General features: G+C 39.7%; 1 protein-coding gene across 6 annotated transcripts in view; it reads right to left on the reverse strand.

Annotated features, from left to right (window-relative positions):
• Positions 1-8,251: 8,251 nt before the first annotated feature.
• FAM114A1 (family with sequence similarity 114 member A1) overlaps positions 8,252-18,288 on the reverse strand; it is a 76,626-nt gene continuing 66,589 nt past the window's right edge. For all 6 annotated transcript variants that reach the window (XM_043553400.1, XM_043553372.1, XM_043553381.1 and 3 more), the window contains one exon: positions 8,252-17,656. In XM_043553400.1, the coding sequence (XP_043409335.1) occupies positions 17,555-17,656 (102 nt within the window). In that variant the 3' untranslated portion in view covers positions 8,252-17,554. The remainder of the gene's footprint in view (positions 17,657-18,288) is intronic.

The raw sequence follows: 18,288 nt of genomic DNA on the forward strand, positions 1-18,288 counted from the left end.
CTTACAGAAAGTTCTTAGTACATATTTTTTGGATAAAGAACAATTTACTGAGCCCCTCTGTATGTCAGGCACATGCCACAGATAGTCTCACTTCTTCCTTACAATGATTCCTGGAGACAGGTGTCATTGTCCCTAAGGAACTGAGGCCTGAGAAGCTCACCAATTTGCCTGTGATCTCAGGAACAATATGTGGATTCAGTCCTAGACTGAAGTATATAAAATATGCTTTTGTACCCAGCCACTTTTGTGGCTAGTATAGCAGGATCATGATTTGAGTGGTTCTTAAGGAGGGGGGAGGAATTGACCATCAGAATCCAAACAGGGTTCCATAAGCATGGAAGAGGAAGAAGAAGAAAACCGTCAGGTGCCTCTGTGAATGTTTCTCCTCAATTCCAAGGAGATGTGCAGGGAGATGTGTTTAAAAATAAAACACAGGCTTGGTTTTTCCCCCAGAACAATCTCTTGAGGCGTGCTAAGGCTACTCTTTAAGCATGTCTCAGTGCCGAAACTTTCATGATGGGTCTCCACAAAGTTGTCACAGCATCATTATCTCTCTCCAAAATTATGTCTATTTTCAGACGGACTGTAAAAATAGCACATCTATTTTCACACAGAAGAGTGGTATCAGTGTGTGATATTACAAAAGCAGGCACATCTGTAATGAAGAGCCACACAGTAGGCATTATATTTCTTTCATAACCGTATGCCAATTTCCTTTTAGGGAATTACCTTTGACCCATGGAACAATGTCTTGATAGGACTGTTAATCAAAGTTTCTTGCTAATCAGCCAATGGATGACATGTGGCCAGAGCTAGACCAATTTGACCTTCTTGATCAGGACTTTGGTTTATAGGTGCAATGATGTACGGGCGAGAAAAAAATGACTGGAGCTTATTCATTCCAGCAGCAGAGTTGAGACATTCCTGCTTATAAACTCCCCAACACACCCCGAACTCCCATCAAACTGCCTTGGTTCTGAGTCTGGTTCTCTAGCCTTCCCTTTGATTCTGTGAGCTACCAATAATATCTTTGTAAAATATCCTTTTCCTGCTTAAGTTTCCAGACTTGGCTTCTGTTGCCTGCTGAATATAACATCTAACATCTATTTTATTTAGTAAAGTCATAGGATGTCTGAGCTGTAGGAGATCTTATAGATCATCTGGTTAACTCCTCCATTTTACAGCTGAGGAAAACCGAAGCTCTGGAGGCTGAGGGTTTCACCCAAGTTCACATCACAGAGCTTGTCAGTGACAGAACTGAGATTAAGACAAGGGCTCGTTTGCCCAGGGAACTGGAGTCTGCTTTTTATTTTAATTCCTTTTTAGTACAAACCAGAGCCTCCTTCTCTGTCTCTCCTCTCTCTCTCTGAAATGCTTAGTAGAAAATAGTGACTTAAAAAAACCTTCACTCCTCCCCTCCCCCAACTGACAATTTGCTCTGTTTAGTTTAAACACTTGTTTCAGAGATAGTCCTTTCTGGGATTTGGCATCTGGTAATGACAGGCATCAGTTTGTATCCTTATATGGAGCCTTGATTCTTTCTAGCTGTCTTTAAATGTTTATTTTCCCCTTACATGAAAATAATGTTGGGACAGGAAGTGGTTTGCTCTAAGGAAGCGTATGGGGTGGGGTTCTCAAAGTGATTATTTTCCACTTCCAAGTCTAACTTCTAGCCATGTGCATTTGGGGAGAGACTTCCTTTACTCACACTAAAAGATATATATATATACCTGCTCTATTTTTTCAGTTGCTTTAGGGCAGTCATAGCTCATACGATCATTGCCAAAAGGGCCAAATGTTGGGGTAGGAGTTGGGGAGGGTATTAACAATGGTTCAGTAGTCTCCCCTTGTCCATGGGGGACATGTTCTGAGATCCTCAGTGAATGCCTGAAACCACGGATAGTACTGAACTCTATGTACACTATGTTCTTTCTACACATATACACCTAGAGTTTAATTAATAAACTAGGCACAGTAGGAGGTTAACAATAATCCTGAGAGAACAATTATAACAATGTACTATAAGAAAAGTTATAAGAACGTGGTCCCTCTCTTGAAATAGCTTACTGAACTCACCTTTCTTCTTGTGGTGGTGTGAGATGATAAAATGCCTCCTTGATGAGATGAAGGGAGATGAATGAATTAGGCCTTGTGATGCAGTTTTAGGCTACTTCTGACCTTGTGGCGATTCATCAGGAGGATCATCTGCCCTCCAGACCACCGGTAACTGAGACCGAGGAGAGTGAAACCCGGATAAGTGGGAGCGACTGTAGCACTAATTATGTGCCAGGCACTATTTTAAACACTTGGTACTTATTAGTTAATTGGTTTTAATATCATACCACTCACAGCTGCACCTTATATCCCCCCTTTTGGAGCATTTCAATGCACAATCACAAATTAAATGTTTGTGATGTACCTATAATTTTTTTTAAAAATGTAAAAAAAAGATTTATTAATGGTTAAACACAGTTTCCAGGAAAATCCTTTTTTTTCCCCTTCCCAATTATCCCTAAATACCAGTTTTGAATCAGTAGGTAAGGACTATTATCAATCACCCCAATTTACAGGTGTAAAAATTAAGGCAGAGAGGTTAAGTAACTCACTCAAGGTCACATAGCTATTAAGTGGCAGAGTTGAGATTTGAACCCAGGTGGTCTAGGTTTCAAACTCCATGCTCTTAACCCTCTGTTGCATCTTAATCTTGGACTCTCTATGTAGGGAAGGGAAGTTTCTTTTTCTTGGGAAAAATATTATCCAATACAAATGCCTTTCATAAGCACTTCTAATGGGGGTTTTGTATCATGAATCTCTGTGTTCCAACAATGCTTGGAGGCTACAAACAATACTCTACCACAAGTATTGCTATGCAGCAATACTTCTCTTGTGTCTACCCATGTACCAAAGTACCTTTGCAGAACTGGATTATTTGGTGGTTGTGAGAAGACTTGCACAGATTGAAGCTTTGGGTTCTAGATGCTCATAAAATAGGCTCAACAGGGGCACCTGGGTGGCTCGGTTGGGCGACTGACTTCGGCTCAGGTCATGATCTCACAGTTCATGAGTTTGAGCCCCACGTTGGGTTCCGTGCTGACAGCTCAGAGCCTGGAGCCTACTTCAGATTCTGTGTCTCCCCTCTCTCTACCCCTCCCCTGCTCATCTCTGTGTCTCTCAATAATAAATAAATGTTAAAAATTTTTTTGAAAAAAAAAAGCATGAGATCTTGCCATTTCTAACAACACGGATCAATCTAGAGAGTGTAATGCTAAGAGAAATACCATATGATTTCACTCATATGCGGAAATTTAATGAACAAAACAAATGAACAAAGAAAAAAACAGAAAAAAAGGCTCAACAAATAATTGTTTAATAGATTACTTATCGGCGTTAAAATCTTTTAACTCATCTCAAGATCCCCTGTGGTGAAAGATAGTAATTACAATGCACAAACACCTACACATGGATGAAGAAAGGCTGTGAATCGAGTCCCTGGAAAGTTTCTTTCTGCTTACTGGGTTCAAACACATTTTCCTACTTGAAATTTGCTACACAGAGACAGGATATCATCTCTATTCCCCCGCCTATTTTGGCAAACGGATGATATAGGTTTTATTTTTTAAACAATTTACCCTAACAAAGTTCCATGATATCAAAACAAACCAACAGTGCTTAATAATTACATCATAGCGAGATTTTCTTTATTTTATGCTTTATTCAGAGTGAAAAATTCAGCAGGAAAAAAAGTATTTTAAAAACTTGTCTATTTTATTCTAGCTATCTAAATAACAGACTAATACTGGAAGAAAAGTTCTCCATTATTCAGTAATCGTTGCTTTTTTACAGAACAATTAGATTAACGTGAGCAAAACGATCTTTTTCAATGGCATGTTTTAGTGCAAGAAATTTCATCAGAGACAGAAATCACATAGGCCATATTCTAGAGACTGTGCTCATTTCGATGGGACGGATGGTGATGGGGGAGCAAAAGGGAGGTCAGAGAAGGAGGCGAGAGGACATTGTCCTGCCTCTCTTGAGGACCAATTGTATAAGCCCTGGGACCCAGGTTGACTTACCTATGCCTGAAACAAGCCAGTGTTTGAGACTCCATCTTTCCTTCCTGTTTAATTAATACCACCACAATACTTGAGCAGTGTAGAACCTCCCCCACCATCTCAGCACCAAGACTTAATTTTTATTACCAGTTTACAGTAAAATTTAATTGGAGTACCTTACACATTAAGGCTTTTGATTATTAACATATTGCTGAAGTGGAGGTCTTTTAATTATTGATCCGTTTATTAATATAACAGTTACCCTATACCAGGCATAGTCCCATAGCAGAGACAGGTGACCCAGACAGTTTGGAAAGGCCTGGGCTGGGGCTTACTCCTTGAGAAACTGGTTTTATCCATCTTTGAATTCCCAGTACCAAGCTAGATGCCCGATATGGAAATTACCTGATAAGTGTTTGTGGACTCCTGGAACAAGTGTTATGGGAGCCCAGACAAGGAGCACCTAAATGAAGGAGGAAGACAGAAGTGAGGGAAGACTTCCTAGGGGAGGGGATGTAATCTGAGTCTTAAAAGGTAGGTTGGCCAGGGTGGAAGGAACCCATATAAAGGCACTTGAGCAATGATGTACAGAAAGGGAGGCCCTAATTCAAGATCTATGTGTCCTTCAAACACACACACACACGCACACACACACGTGGGCTGACATGCAGGACACAGAAGGATGCTCTCTTTGCAAATAGCAATAACTATGCTACTCTCGGTTTCAAGGACATTGCAATAATTAATGTGTGACAGAGATGGGCTTTGTTAAGCTTGAGAATGCCAGAGTTCTTCGGGGGAAATTGACAATACTGTGATCTATTGTGATATTTTTCACACTATATAATTTGAGCTTGTAACTGCTTAACCAATTAAAGATTAAGCAGGCAGCCCTTACATGCTACTGCACAACTGAAAGAATGATTTATTACAGCAAAGGATATTGGAATAGAGGGAAGGCAGATTGCAATCAGAGGAGCACGACTGCAGGTTGCTGTTAACCGGTACTCTAAAACCAGGTTTCCCTGTTCAACCTGGAGAAAGACTGCACTTTAAATCCACCTTTTGGAGCATTCCAGTCCGTAATAACTAGCTAAAAGGTTTGGGAAGTCCCTACGGTTTATAAAAGGGGGAGGTGGGGAAGGCTTATTAATGGTTAAACACACTTCTCAGGAAAACCCTTTTTTAAAATTTCTGATTATCCCTAAATACCAGTTTTTGAACCATTGCAGTAAGAGAAGATTGAGACACTGGAAGATTTTATGGAATTTCATCCCACTTTTGCAGTTATACTATAGCCAAATTTAAAAAACAATCCAGTCAAATTTAAGAAACAAAACAGATGAACATATGGGAAGGTGGGGGAAGAGAAGAGAGGGAAACAGAAACAAGAGACTCTTAATGACAGACAGCAAACTATGGGTTGATGGGTGGGAGATGGGCCAGAGAAGGGAGAAGGGCACTTGTTGGGATGAGCACTGGGTGTTGTATGTGATGAATCACTGAATTCTACTCCTGAAACCAATATTGCACCATATGTTAACTAAAATTTAAATTAAAAAAAAAATGAGAGGGAAAAAAAGTCCAGTCAAAGATAATAAATTCCAGGGATGCCTGGGTGGCTCAGTGGGTTAAGAGGCGGACTCTTGATTTTTGGCTCAGGTCATGATGTCATGGTTTGTGAGTGTGAGCCCCATGTCGGTCTCTGTGCTGACAGTGCAGAGCCTGTTTGGAATTTTCTCTCTCTCTCTCTCTCTCTCTCTCTCTCAAAATAAATAAATAAACATTTCAACATAAATAAATAAATTCCATTACAGCACATTTTTAAAAATGTTTAATTTTGAGAGAGAGAGTGAGCATAGGGGAGGGGCAGAGAGAGAGGGGGACAGAGGATCTGAAGTAGGCTCTGCCCTGACAGCAGAGAGCCTAATGCAGGGCTCTAACCCATGAACCACGAGATCATGACCTAAGCTGAAGTCAGATGCTTAACTGACAGAGCCACTCAGGTGCCCCTAAAGCACATTTTCATTTGTGCTAATGATACTGTATTGACTTTGGAATGTGTTGTTCTATGATGTCATCAATATTGTTCAATACTTCAATCCATGAAGGTCCTTCATGGGCTCTATCTAGCCAATGCATGGTGGTAGCTGCATATGTTCAATTGCTACTACATAGAGGTGAGAGGGAGCATGGTGCTGGGGGCAGCCAGCAAGAATCTCTGTGAGTTTCATCCTTGAGTTGATGAGGAACTGATGAAGGTGATGGAAAATGTAGGACCAGACTGTAAAGGAATGCTGAGGCCAGCCAGTGAAGGTTTTGATCAGGGGAGTAACCAGATTTGCACTCTCAGAGAGTCTGTGCTGACACCATCTTAATGGAGGGGGCCCGGGGCCTGTCCTGACATCAGGCTGGTGTTGTGGAAGAGGAGAAATCATTTTCCCTCTACCCTTCTGAGTTCTTCACTGAGACTCTAATAGTAAAAATCACATTAACAAGAGAAAAACAAACAGATGTTTATTAACTTGTAACCTCGCGTAACATCAGAGATACCCAGGGGAAAATGAGTAACTCAGAGAAGTGGCTTAGAATTCAGGCTTATATACCATCTTAATAGGGAAAGGGGATGGAGATGTAGGCCTCTCAGGGAAAAGTAAATGATTTTTAGGAAAGATAAGTGGGCACTGAGAAGAACAGATGAGGTATGACAGGTTGTTCCAAAGTCCATTTGGATGTGGTGTTACTTCTAGTCTTGTGTCCTGTAATAAGAGTCAATCTTCTCTGATTGTTGAAACTCCAGGGGAAGGGATTTATGACAACTGAGTTTCTTTTTGGGGATCTGTCTTTAGGAAGATAAGGGGAGTTCAGAAAAACTTCTTCCTGCATTTGCTGTTTTTCAAGTGCCTACAGCTCAAAGTGATCAACATACCAAAGCAGCATATTTTGGAGTAGCACATCCTGATCTCCTACAGTCATATACTGGGGTGGCATATTCTGCTACCCTTCAATATCTATTACACTAGTTCATAGAACAGATAAGAAAAAAGTGAAACAAGACTGGGGCAATGGAGGGGTGCCTGGGTGGCTCAGTTGGTTGAATATCTGACTTTTTTTTAAGGTCAAGTATTTTTTTATTTTGAGGGTCTGAACGGTAATTAGCTCAATTCAACCCAATTCTCTGAACGAAAGGCTGCGTCAGTAGCTCAAAACCAGAGATCCCCGTGGTAAATGGCATGAATTTGAGATGTGCACATCCAGGTGTAGTTCAAATGATGGCCAACAGGTAACCAAAAGACGAACAACAGACAGAGCCGACCAGTAAATCTGTTCTGAGCCACAGATTTTCAATGAACAAATGCCCAGGATAAGATGGCGCCGTTACTCAAAAAATTAGAGTCTGGAAAACGACCACCCTAGCAGATGGTGCACGCGCCCGCCAAACATCTGACTCTTGATTTCTGCTCAGGTCATATTCCCAGGACTATGGGATCAAGCCCTATGCTGAGCTCCACACTGAGTGTGGAGCCTGCTTAAGATTTTCTCTCTATGTCCCTCTGCCTCTCTTCCCCACTAGTGTGCATGCTCTCTCTCTCTCAAAAAAAAAAGAAAAAAAGACAGGGGCAATGGGATGGAGGAAGATACACAAAAAAGTAAGCAATAGCACTTGGCAACTAGGTGTTGACAGTAAAGAGAAGCAGCAGCCTAGGGTGACAGCTAGGCTTCTGGCAGAAGTAACACTGCATCCAACAGAGAATGTAGGAGGAGAAGGAAAGATTATGAATTTAATTTGGACATATTCAGATTAAGTTTAGTGGGATACAAAATACTGATGTACAGATGTCTGGTAGGAAGTTGACTCTGGTTGGAATTTAGGAGTGATGTCAGGGTTCAAGGTAGAAATTTGGCTGTCATTAGCATAGAGTAGGGTGTTCGCAGAAACCATGAATATACCTACTGGATTTCTTTGCTCAAACTGATTTACATTATTTTGGATGAGAGAAGGGCAAAGTGAATTTCAAATTGAACACACACAATAGATGTTGCGGACCTAGAACAGATATATGAATGGCTGATGACTGAATGAACGAACAGTATAGGTTCATAAAAATCAATAGATGTTCTCTTTACCTCATGACTTGTTTCCATTTTAGCCCTGGAAAGAAAAAACATGATTACCTCAAAGAGACAAAAAGGCAATATTTGGATGCAAAACATGGAGGACTTTATTCCTGCTTTTAAAAATCAACAAGTCTTTCATTTTTTCAGCCAACTAATTTCAGACCATTTGACATATATTATTCTCATTAGGTATCAATGACCTAGCAATGACTGACCAACTGCTGTATTTGCAGCAAATCCAGATAGAGATGACCAGCCAAGTGACAGACTGGGTACTGTTCAGCAAGCAAATATGTTATTCTGCACATGACCTCGCTAGAGTAAATGTGAGTCTTTATAATCCTTGCCAAAGACCAAGTGGTTTTAAAAGAAAGAGAGGCATGGCATAGCAGGCATTAACTTATAACACCCATATCTTATATAAATGGTCATGCTATGGTCCCAGGGGCTGCAGAACAGATCAAGACTCCTTAATAATCAATGACAACCTCATCAAGGTAGTGTACAGGGCAGGATGGAAACGAGTCTTTCATTACCATTGATAGATTTTTACCTTGCCAGGGAAAGGTAGTTCTGACCCTTCATGAATCATTGAGGAAATGCTTAAAATGCAGCGTTGTGGCCCAAAATGGCCCAAATGTTTTCACACCTCACTACAGGCACCAAATAGTCTGGGCAATGCCAAATAAGTTACAAATCCATTTTGTAGTTCAGGAAGGTCATTAGGACTCGGATTCGTTATCTACTGAGACTTTGCTTTACTTTCCATTTATTACTCTCCTTTGAATGAAATGGAGCTGTAGGAGGAGAGCAGAGACCTCAATTCATTCAACCCTGACACATTATTCGTGTCTACAATTTTGCCATAAATTTGGAGAGAGACAGAAATTGCAAATGCAGGGATTTAAATCCCCTTGTGCTACACTTGTCAAGAAGAGCAGATTGTAAACTGCCTCTTGCAAGTATGATATGCATTTGGGCATCAAGCTAATAACTGAACCACAGACTCGTTCATTTGTGTGGTGTTTCCCTCCAGAAGTTTTTGAAATTGCTTCTTTGGCCATTATGTATCTCAGAGCTGTTTGGGTTTAGTAGGAAGATTACAGAGACTATCTGGCTGAGAAAGTTTTTGGAGTCCTTCTCCAATGGGATGGAAATGACAAATTTTTCTGTTTACATCATCACAGCCTTTACAAACTACGCATTTGGGTTGGGCTTCTCTGAGGAAAGGAAAAAGAAATTTGCATGGTCATCAAATTTGTCTTAGAACCTTATAGCAATATTGATGATGAAGAAATCCAAAGCATGTAGATGCCTTCACTCACATTTCTGGCTCTTCTATTGAAAAATAATTTGTGTGTTCTATACTTGAAGTCATTGGCAGGGTCCTATTCCCTAACTCCCTGATCAGAAGCAATTTTCTTTTGCTTCTTGTTTTGATTTTTAAAAATGTTGTTACATAAGTCATCCATTAATACATTTTCATTATTAAAATATTTAATTATTACAAATAACACTGGAGTCCCCTTTAATCACTCTACAAAATTCTGAGGTTCTCCTCCACCTTATCACAACCTTTTCCACCCCTGGTCACAAACATTGTTGTAGTTATATGTGTATCTTTCTAGATCTTCTTTAGGGATGTGGGTGCATGTGTTATTTTAGATAGACTTTCTACAAGTGCCATACTGTGACTTTCTTTTTATGCTGCATAATACATCTTGGAGCTCTGTTAGTACAGAGGTCTATTCCATTGTGCTATGGACTGAATGTTTGTGTCCCCCCAAATTCATATGTTCAAGCCTAATCCCCAGTGTTTTGGAAATGGGGCCTTTGGGAGGTATTAGGGTGGTAAGAGGGGAACCCTCATGAATGGGACCAATGCCCTTATAAGAAGAGATGCAGAGAGCTTGTTTCCTGGCTCTCTCTCTGCTCTCTGCCATGTGAGGATACAATGAAAAGACAGCCATCTGCAAACCAGGAAGTGGGCTCTCCCATGACACTGGATCTGCTGGCACCCTGATCTTGGACTGCCCAGCCTCCAGAACTGGAGAAATAAATGTTTGTTCTTTAAGCTAGGCAGTCTATGCTGAGTTTGTTATACTAGTCCAAAATGACTAAGGCACATTCTTTTTATTCTTTTTAACTGTTGCATATTATTCCACAGCATCAGTATACCATAGTTACTTATTTAGGTGGTTTTAATTTTTTTAAGCTTATTTATTTACTTTGAGAGAGAGAGAGAGTGAGAGAGAGCACACAAGTGAGCATGGGAGTGGGGGAGGAGCAGAGAGAGAGAATCCCAAGCAGACTCCAGGCTGTAAGTACAGAGCCAGATGCATGGCTTGAACTGTGAGATCATGACCTGAGCTGAAATCAAGAGTTGGATGCTCAACTGACTGAGCCACCCAGGTGTCTGGGTTTTAATTCTTTTTAAATGTTTATTTTTGAGAGAGAGACAGAGAGAGAGAGAGAGAGAGAGAGAGAGATATCATGCAAGTGGGGGTGGGGTAGAGAGCATGGGAGAGAGTATCCCAAGCAGGCTCCACACTGCTGGCATAGCCTGACATAGGTCTTGATCCCATGAACCATGAGATCATGACCTGAGCCAAACCAAGAGTCTGATGCTTAATTGACTAAGCCACCAGGGGCCCTTAAGTGGCCTTAATTTTTCATCATAGTCTATCCATGCCTGACAAAGAGTCTTGAAAAATCTCTCATAGAGTGAATTCTTCCAAGTAAAAAATGTAAATTTCATTCATTTTAATGGAAAAAATGTTCATATATTTCTAAGCCTCCAAATCATATCCATTTTTCCTAAAACATCAAATACCATTAAAATGGACACAATTACTTCAATAGTTAACAGTTTATAATGTAACTCAACCAGACATTCTCTCATTAATTGCCCTATAATATGGTTGTTTCCATCCTCTCATTCAGTATTTACAGACTTTGATGTATTTGTTCATTCAATAAATAGTTGCTGAGCACCTACTATGTGCCAAGCACCAGCTTTGGGTGTTGGGAATATGGTAACAAAAAAAAAATATCTCTGTCTTATGGAATTTACATCCTAGTGCAAGAGACATATAATAGACAAGTAAGATACAAAGGATGTTAGCTAATGATACATCCTATGGAGAAAAAAACAAAGGAGGGAAAGGGAATATAAAATATTGGGAAGGCTGAAATTCGACCTGGAGAGATCTTGCTGAGAAGGTGGATTTTAAATAAAGATGTGGAACAAGTGAGGGAGGGAGCTCTGAGGCTTTCTGGAAAGTATCCTATACATCCCTGACAGAAGATGCCCTCTAGGACCAAATAATTCTTTCTGACATAAATGGCTTGGCCAGTATTTCTGCCCTGTTGTTCATCATTTGGTTTCTTGTCCTTTATCACATTTCCTAGTTATGGATTCTTTTTTTTTCTGCAGAGATAGCAAACCAAAGCTTTTCTACACAAGTGTCAAAAAAGGCAATCATTGGTTTCAGTGAGAAATGGATCACTCAATATGAGGTTTATCACATGAGAGAGAATGGGATGTATATAGGTTGCCCACCTTCTCTTGGAATCAGAGGCATTGGCAGGAAAAAAATGTGGTTAGGCCTCTGACTGGGAGGTTTGTGGAACAATTTATCTCTGCCTGGAGCCACAGGATGGGAAGAAAAGAGCCCAGATGTTGGCTGAAGAGAACTCAACCCAAGGGAGAGTCCTTTTTATGACCAGATATCTGCTTGTCCATGGGCTCTGTCTAGCATTTTATATAGTGCCTGGACATAAACCTTGGCTCTTCCAATTACTAGTTGGATAATGTAGAAATTATTTAACCCCTTTGAGCTTTCTTTTTCATCTGCAAAATGGGTACAATAATAGTAGCTATCTCATAAGACTGACATTGGGGATTAAATGAGATCACAGAGGTAAAGTGTCTGGAACATAGTAAGCACTCAATAAATAAGAATGCCACCACTACTGCCATCACCACCATCATTTCTTGGGCTTTGTAGAGAACACCACCAAGTTTAGAGAAAAGAAGGCGTTATTTAGTACATCTTTAAAACATTTATTAGTATCTCACAGCACCTGGTACTAAAGAATCAGCTAAACAGCTGCCTAGATGAGTCGGTAATCTTCAAGGCAAGGAAAAAGAAAAAACGTCCCAATGCTCCAGGCAGGTAGTAGAGGGTTAAGGATTTTCAGGAAGGGAAGGGTGGTGATTTACAAACGGGTTTCCCTGGCACCAGGGAAAGTGGGGGGGTGGGGAGGAAATGGAGCCATTTTAGGCATATCAAAGGCACCTGTGAGACAGGATGCTGTGTTGATGGCCAGGAAGCTGCTTGATGTAAATGTCTGTGAAGCCAGTGATGTGGCTAGCCTGGGGTGAGAATAATCCAGGGGTGACCTTGTGTGGCTTCATTCTGTGTCTCTTTAGTCCCAGTTTGTCCTCAGTTGCATGGAAACAACCAAAGCTGACAACCAAAACTTTCAGCTACAAATCCACCTCATGGTGTAAAGAGAGCTAAACATGTTAAGTGTTCAGATGTCTCTAAAAATAACAGATTATGTTTCTTTTGTTTGGAGGCTGTGCATAATACTTTCAGGTGCTAGCTAGTTAGGTCAAACTGCCCTGGGTTTGAATCCTGGCTCTGTTTTACTAGTTGTGTAACGTTGGATGAATTATATAATGTCTCTGTGGTTCAGTGTTCTTCTCATTTGGGCAGTGGAGATTGTAAGAATATCTACCCAATACTGGAATTATGGAGATTAAATGGGATAATGCTTATAAAACACTCGGCACAGTGTCCTGCAGATAGTAAATACATATTATTTATTATTATTGCAATCTTTTGGATGGATTTTCTGATGAGGTAATTGGGAAAAGGATAGCATAAACATAGAGAAAGGGAAAGGGAAGAAGAGATATAGAAGAGATAGTCAGGACTGTAAAAGCTGATCCTGGAAGAGAGGCATTTACTAACTGTCAAAAAAAAAAAAATCCTGGGAGAGAAAAAGGAGAAAGATGGCAGGGACTCAAAGGCAGAGGCTTAGCTTTGCTTTTTGCCAAGGTTCCATCCATCTGGCCTTGGCTTCTACGCTGGCTTTTTCCTCCAAATGGCAGTTCTAGAAGCCCAGCGGTGAAACCCAGGGCAGGGAGATGGATCATCTCTGAATCACCCTAAATTCTGCACTCATTGCAGGCATATAAAAATTGTACATATTATTCTTCTGCAGTATAGAATTCCTTTGAGACTAATAGAAGAGACAGGCCTGTCAAGTGAGTCAGCACTGACCAAAGGCAGACATAATCCCATTGCTTTTTGGCTGACAACTCATGCAGAGGAAAATATTCTCTGATCCATACAAAGGCAAACGTAGCTTAAATCCCAACACAAAATTCTAACTATATTCATCTTCTATTCCCAGTCGATGATGACCCTAGATGCCAGAAATAGCAAATACACCATCTCTTACCATTGGATTGTAATAATTTAATAGTTACTAAAGGTAAGATGCTCAAAGGACAGGATAACTCAGATTATTTTCAGATCTAAGCCAAAAAAAGATGAAAAGCATGATGCCTCTCCTCAGATTTGTTTAATAGTGGATATTGTAGAGGAATATCTATTATGGGTGAACATACAGAAAATGAACATAAACCTGAATAAATTATGAGATATCTAGAAAAACAAAACACATGGTGAACCACATGATTTTTTCTTTTATGTGAAGGGTGGCTGTGAAGGCAAAATTGCAGTTTTAAGATGGGTTTTCAGTGTGATCTCTTCTGATGTGCCTTCACAAACACAATCATTTAAGAAACCAAGTTGAGCCTGGATCTGAGTATCATAATTCAGGACATCCTTTTTAAATTAAAAAAAAATCTGTCATTAAAAAAGTTTTTGGATGTTTCTTTATTTTTGAAGGAGAGAGAGAGAGAGAGAGAGAGAGCGAGCATGAGTGGGGGAGGAGCAGAGAGAGAGGGAGACACAGAACCTAAAGCAGGCTCTGGGCTATGAGCCGTCAGCACAGAGCCTGATGCAGGGATCGAACTCAGGAATGGCGAGATCATGGCCTGAGCGGAGGTCAGATGCTCACCTGACTGAGCCCCCTAGGTGCCCCCAGAATGTACAGCATCCTTAAGAGGAAGATCAAAGGGCAAATTTTACATTACAAAAATTACCTTGATGCTGAAGAATAATTTCACTTACAAAATTAAACATGGATTGAAATCATGTATTATGATCCATCCCATCTGTTCAGTATACACTCTATCTGCCTACCTACCTACCTACCTATATCTATCTATCTATCTATCTATCTATCTATCTATCATCTATCTATCTATCTATCATCATTTCTCCCTATTTTTTTTTTTACAAAAGAAGAGAAATTGATTTTTTTTTTTTTTTGCATTTTTGCTAAATTACTTCCCTAAGATGTTATTCCTAGACCTCTGGGATGGCTTTGGTTGAAATCTGCCTGCTCTTGTTTCTAAAAAGTGCAGCATGGCTGGCCTGTGCAGAAGGTGACTTTCCAGATAGGAGAGCTCCTGGTGGGTCAGCTGACTTCTACAAAGCACAGGAAATGCTCTCATTTCTGGGTTCAGACTTCTACATTTAGCAGCTTCCTTTAACCCACCCCAGGCTGGTGCTTCTTCATCTCCTCTGAGCTCTGCTGCTGAGGTCCATGGTTCCTTAGTTGGTGTTGCTGAGGCTGCTGCATACCCCAGCTGACTCCTGCCACCGCCTCAGCTTGTCACACTATGCATTTAATCATGAGTGTGATGTGCAGCCCAGTGTGAGACCCAGAGAAAAGACAGAATTCTGTCCTCAGTGGGATAGAATATTCAAGCTTACGCCTCTGCTTTAAGATTTGGGGCTCAATTTTTACCCTTTAGAGCTGTATGTATCAATACCCCAAAGCAATTTTTCTTGGATGCGTTTTGCTTTGAATTGGAAATACACTTTTGATGTTTTTTATTTAATAAGGCACAGGCATAGGACTACATTCATTATTTAGACTGGAACTTAGTTTGCACTTGATGTAAGAAAAAAAACTGGCACACTTGTTCAGGGTAATTGCAAAGAGTGAAACGAACCCAATTTATGTAAAGGATTATTGAAGGAATACAAAACTTCCAAAGTAAGCCTGCTAAATCATTCATTCAGTAACTGATTGGCATTTGCCCAGATTTGGATCCTGTGCTTTGCTAGGTTTTAAAGCAAAGCGAAGAGGCAATTATTTAAAAGTGATGATGAAAAACAGTATTGAAAGAGAGCAATCCTGGAGGGTGGATATATTTTAAGTGATTATTCTCTGTTAAATAATGTAATTCACAGACCATTGAGCTAGGCCCCAGGAATCATCTGTCAGCCTATGTTTCTACCTGGCAACCTTTGATATTTTATCATTAAAAGATATGTAAATGCAATGTAAATAATGTCAACCACTTTTTAAGGAACAATTATTTCTTTTATTCTTTTACAGATTTCTATTTCATTTTGTGATTAAAAATTTTTCTATAAACTATGTGGGTGAAGTTGGGCTTAAAGCCTGTTTCTGGGAATCTAGTTCCTTTGAAACTACTTGTTTCTATTACATTTCCAGTTAACATCTATAAATCCATCTGATGCTAAAAAATCTGTTGTGGAGAAATCGTAAATCTAAGTCCTCTCCTCTGCTCTGTACACAATACCTACAAAATTTATGAAGAGGTAATTGCATTTTTGGCAGTTAATTTTTCTCTAGACTTAATATCAGAAACATTTCAGGCAATCAAAAAACAATAGAAAAAAAAGCATCTTTAATTAATTCCTCAGAGAGTTCTTTTCCAGATTGTAAATAATTATTCTTATGTTTTCTATTTGGTTGTTTCAGGAGATACACAAAATGAAATGTAGGACACAAGTAAAATGCTAATAAGACATAGGATAATATTAAAATATTCCTACTTTGCCTGTATGGAACATAGGCAGTCTACTCTATCAGGAGAGGGAAAGCATATGTGAACAAAGGATTTTCACCCCTATAAAAGTACAAGGTTCATTTGCCTTAGAGAGAACCAGGGAGCAAGACATCTTGTGACAATGCCCGTCGGGATGCTGATGGGGCTCGGATGAACCCCCACCAGAATGAGTGTATGGAGCTCAGGAGAAGTGTTCACAGACAATGCCTCTCCTGGCCACCGGGTCTTCAGTGAAATCTGTCATGGATCAATCTACCAGTTAGTCAAGCCACACATCAGTATTTTCTGCCCTTTAGAAGCAATGATGGTATTTACCACTGGGGAGTGTGATGTGTGTATTTATACAATAGCTTGACTCGGAGTTAAAGATGCAGTCTGGGGGTGTGTTGTGTTCAAATCCCTTTAATTTTCTATTCGGATATTTCCAGGCTTTGTAATTATGCTATCATGTACTTATGGTCACAAAAAGTCTAGTTTAAACTGAATACTCTTTAGTACCCCCCTTTCATATATATTTTCACGCCATATATAAAGTTTGGGATCAAAAAGTCCAAGGAGTATGGAAAAATACAAGAATACATCGAAGAGCAGAACATTAAAAAAAACAAAAACACTAGTTTTACCTTGCTCATCAAAACTCTTAAGGTTTGGAAAATTTATTAGTATTTTTAAGCATTTTAAGAATTATTATTAATCCTTTTTTAGAGCATCTGTCTAGGGGCACCTGGCTGGCTCAGTTGATGGAGCTTGCAACTTGATCTCAGGGTTGTGAGTCTGAGTCCCGCATTGGGCATAAAGATTACTTAGAGTACCTAACTACTCTTTTCCTGGGTTCAGATCATGTTCTTCTATTGTGAGCATGCAGTAGGAGTTCAATGAAAGCTTGTTTTCAGAATGAATTACTATAAAGAGATATTTATGTTTCTCTTTTACTATAATAGGTAATATCTGTAAGTAGTGTTATCTTTGCCATATTTATGTAACAAAACTAAGTTCAGTATAAGATTTGATTTAAAGTAATACCATAAGAATGGGACATTTAAAGGTGGGAATTTAAAGGATTAAATAAAAAGTATAGGATCTACCCATGAATTTCTAAATATAGCATGCTTGACCAGGAAAATGGAAATGAATATTGGTGAATGAACTTCAAATTAAAGGAAATTATCAATATAAAGCCTTGTAAACTTAAATTAACATAAAGGAAATACACTTATTTGTAAAAACAACCATATACATTAAGAGAAATGACATTCTCTCTCAACTTGCGTTCTCCATACTGTCCGTGCAAAATTGCTTGTAGAGTCCTCAAAGGGGCGTCTGTGGCCAGATGTGCAGAGAACATCCCCTTCACTGATATATAACAGAGCAATGTGGCCTGCCTTTTCTTTCACTAGATGGGAGTCTGGCCAGGTCACGGCTGTGCTTTTGAACAACTGGTCTGGATGTGTGAGACCTGCAGCACAGGCAGCAGCAGCTGGAAGGCATCCTGGATGTATGTCGTGCTATTGCAGCCCTGGGAGAAGGGAGAAATGTGGCTCAAGGGTTGTTTGCAGAGTTCAACCTGGACAATCCTTCCAGTTTGATAATGGTCCCTCCTTGCAAACCTCACAATATTTTAAAATATTTTTCCTTTAATGTTGGTGCTTAAGGCAATTGTAAACACAGTCCTTTGGATGAAATGCGTTCAGCTCTTAATGACCTATACTAATAGAAGAATTCACTTCACATGAGGCAAGTCATTTCCATGGACTTTGAGGCTACATCGATATGTGTATATTCATGACCAAATATATCCAGTCTTCCCTATTCCTCTCCCAGACCAACCCCACTGTCCTGAAATGACACAAAAGCACAGTATGAAGGAAGCTCTAGTTTGCCCTAACCTAGAGATGAATAAACAGGAATGGGCTACATAAAGCGAACTGGAGATAGTACTGTGTAATCATTCATGGCAAATCCTTGAATGCATATGGGTACCTTCTACTTGGTTTGGATATTTGATGTTGCCATTCATGTTCCGTGGTATTGTTTTTTTTTTAAGAAATTTTTTTAACTTTATTTTTTATTTTTTAAAATTTACATCCAAATTAGCATATAGTGAAGCAAAGCTCTGTGGTATTCTTGCATACCGTGGTCGGTCGAGAG

Source organism: Prionailurus bengalensis, chromosome B1 (genome assembly GCF_016509475.1).
Source record: "Prionailurus bengalensis isolate Pbe53 chromosome B1, Fcat_Pben_1.1_paternal_pri, whole genome shotgun sequence".
Taxonomy (NCBI): Eukaryota; Metazoa; Chordata; class Mammalia; order Carnivora; family Felidae; genus Prionailurus; species Prionailurus bengalensis.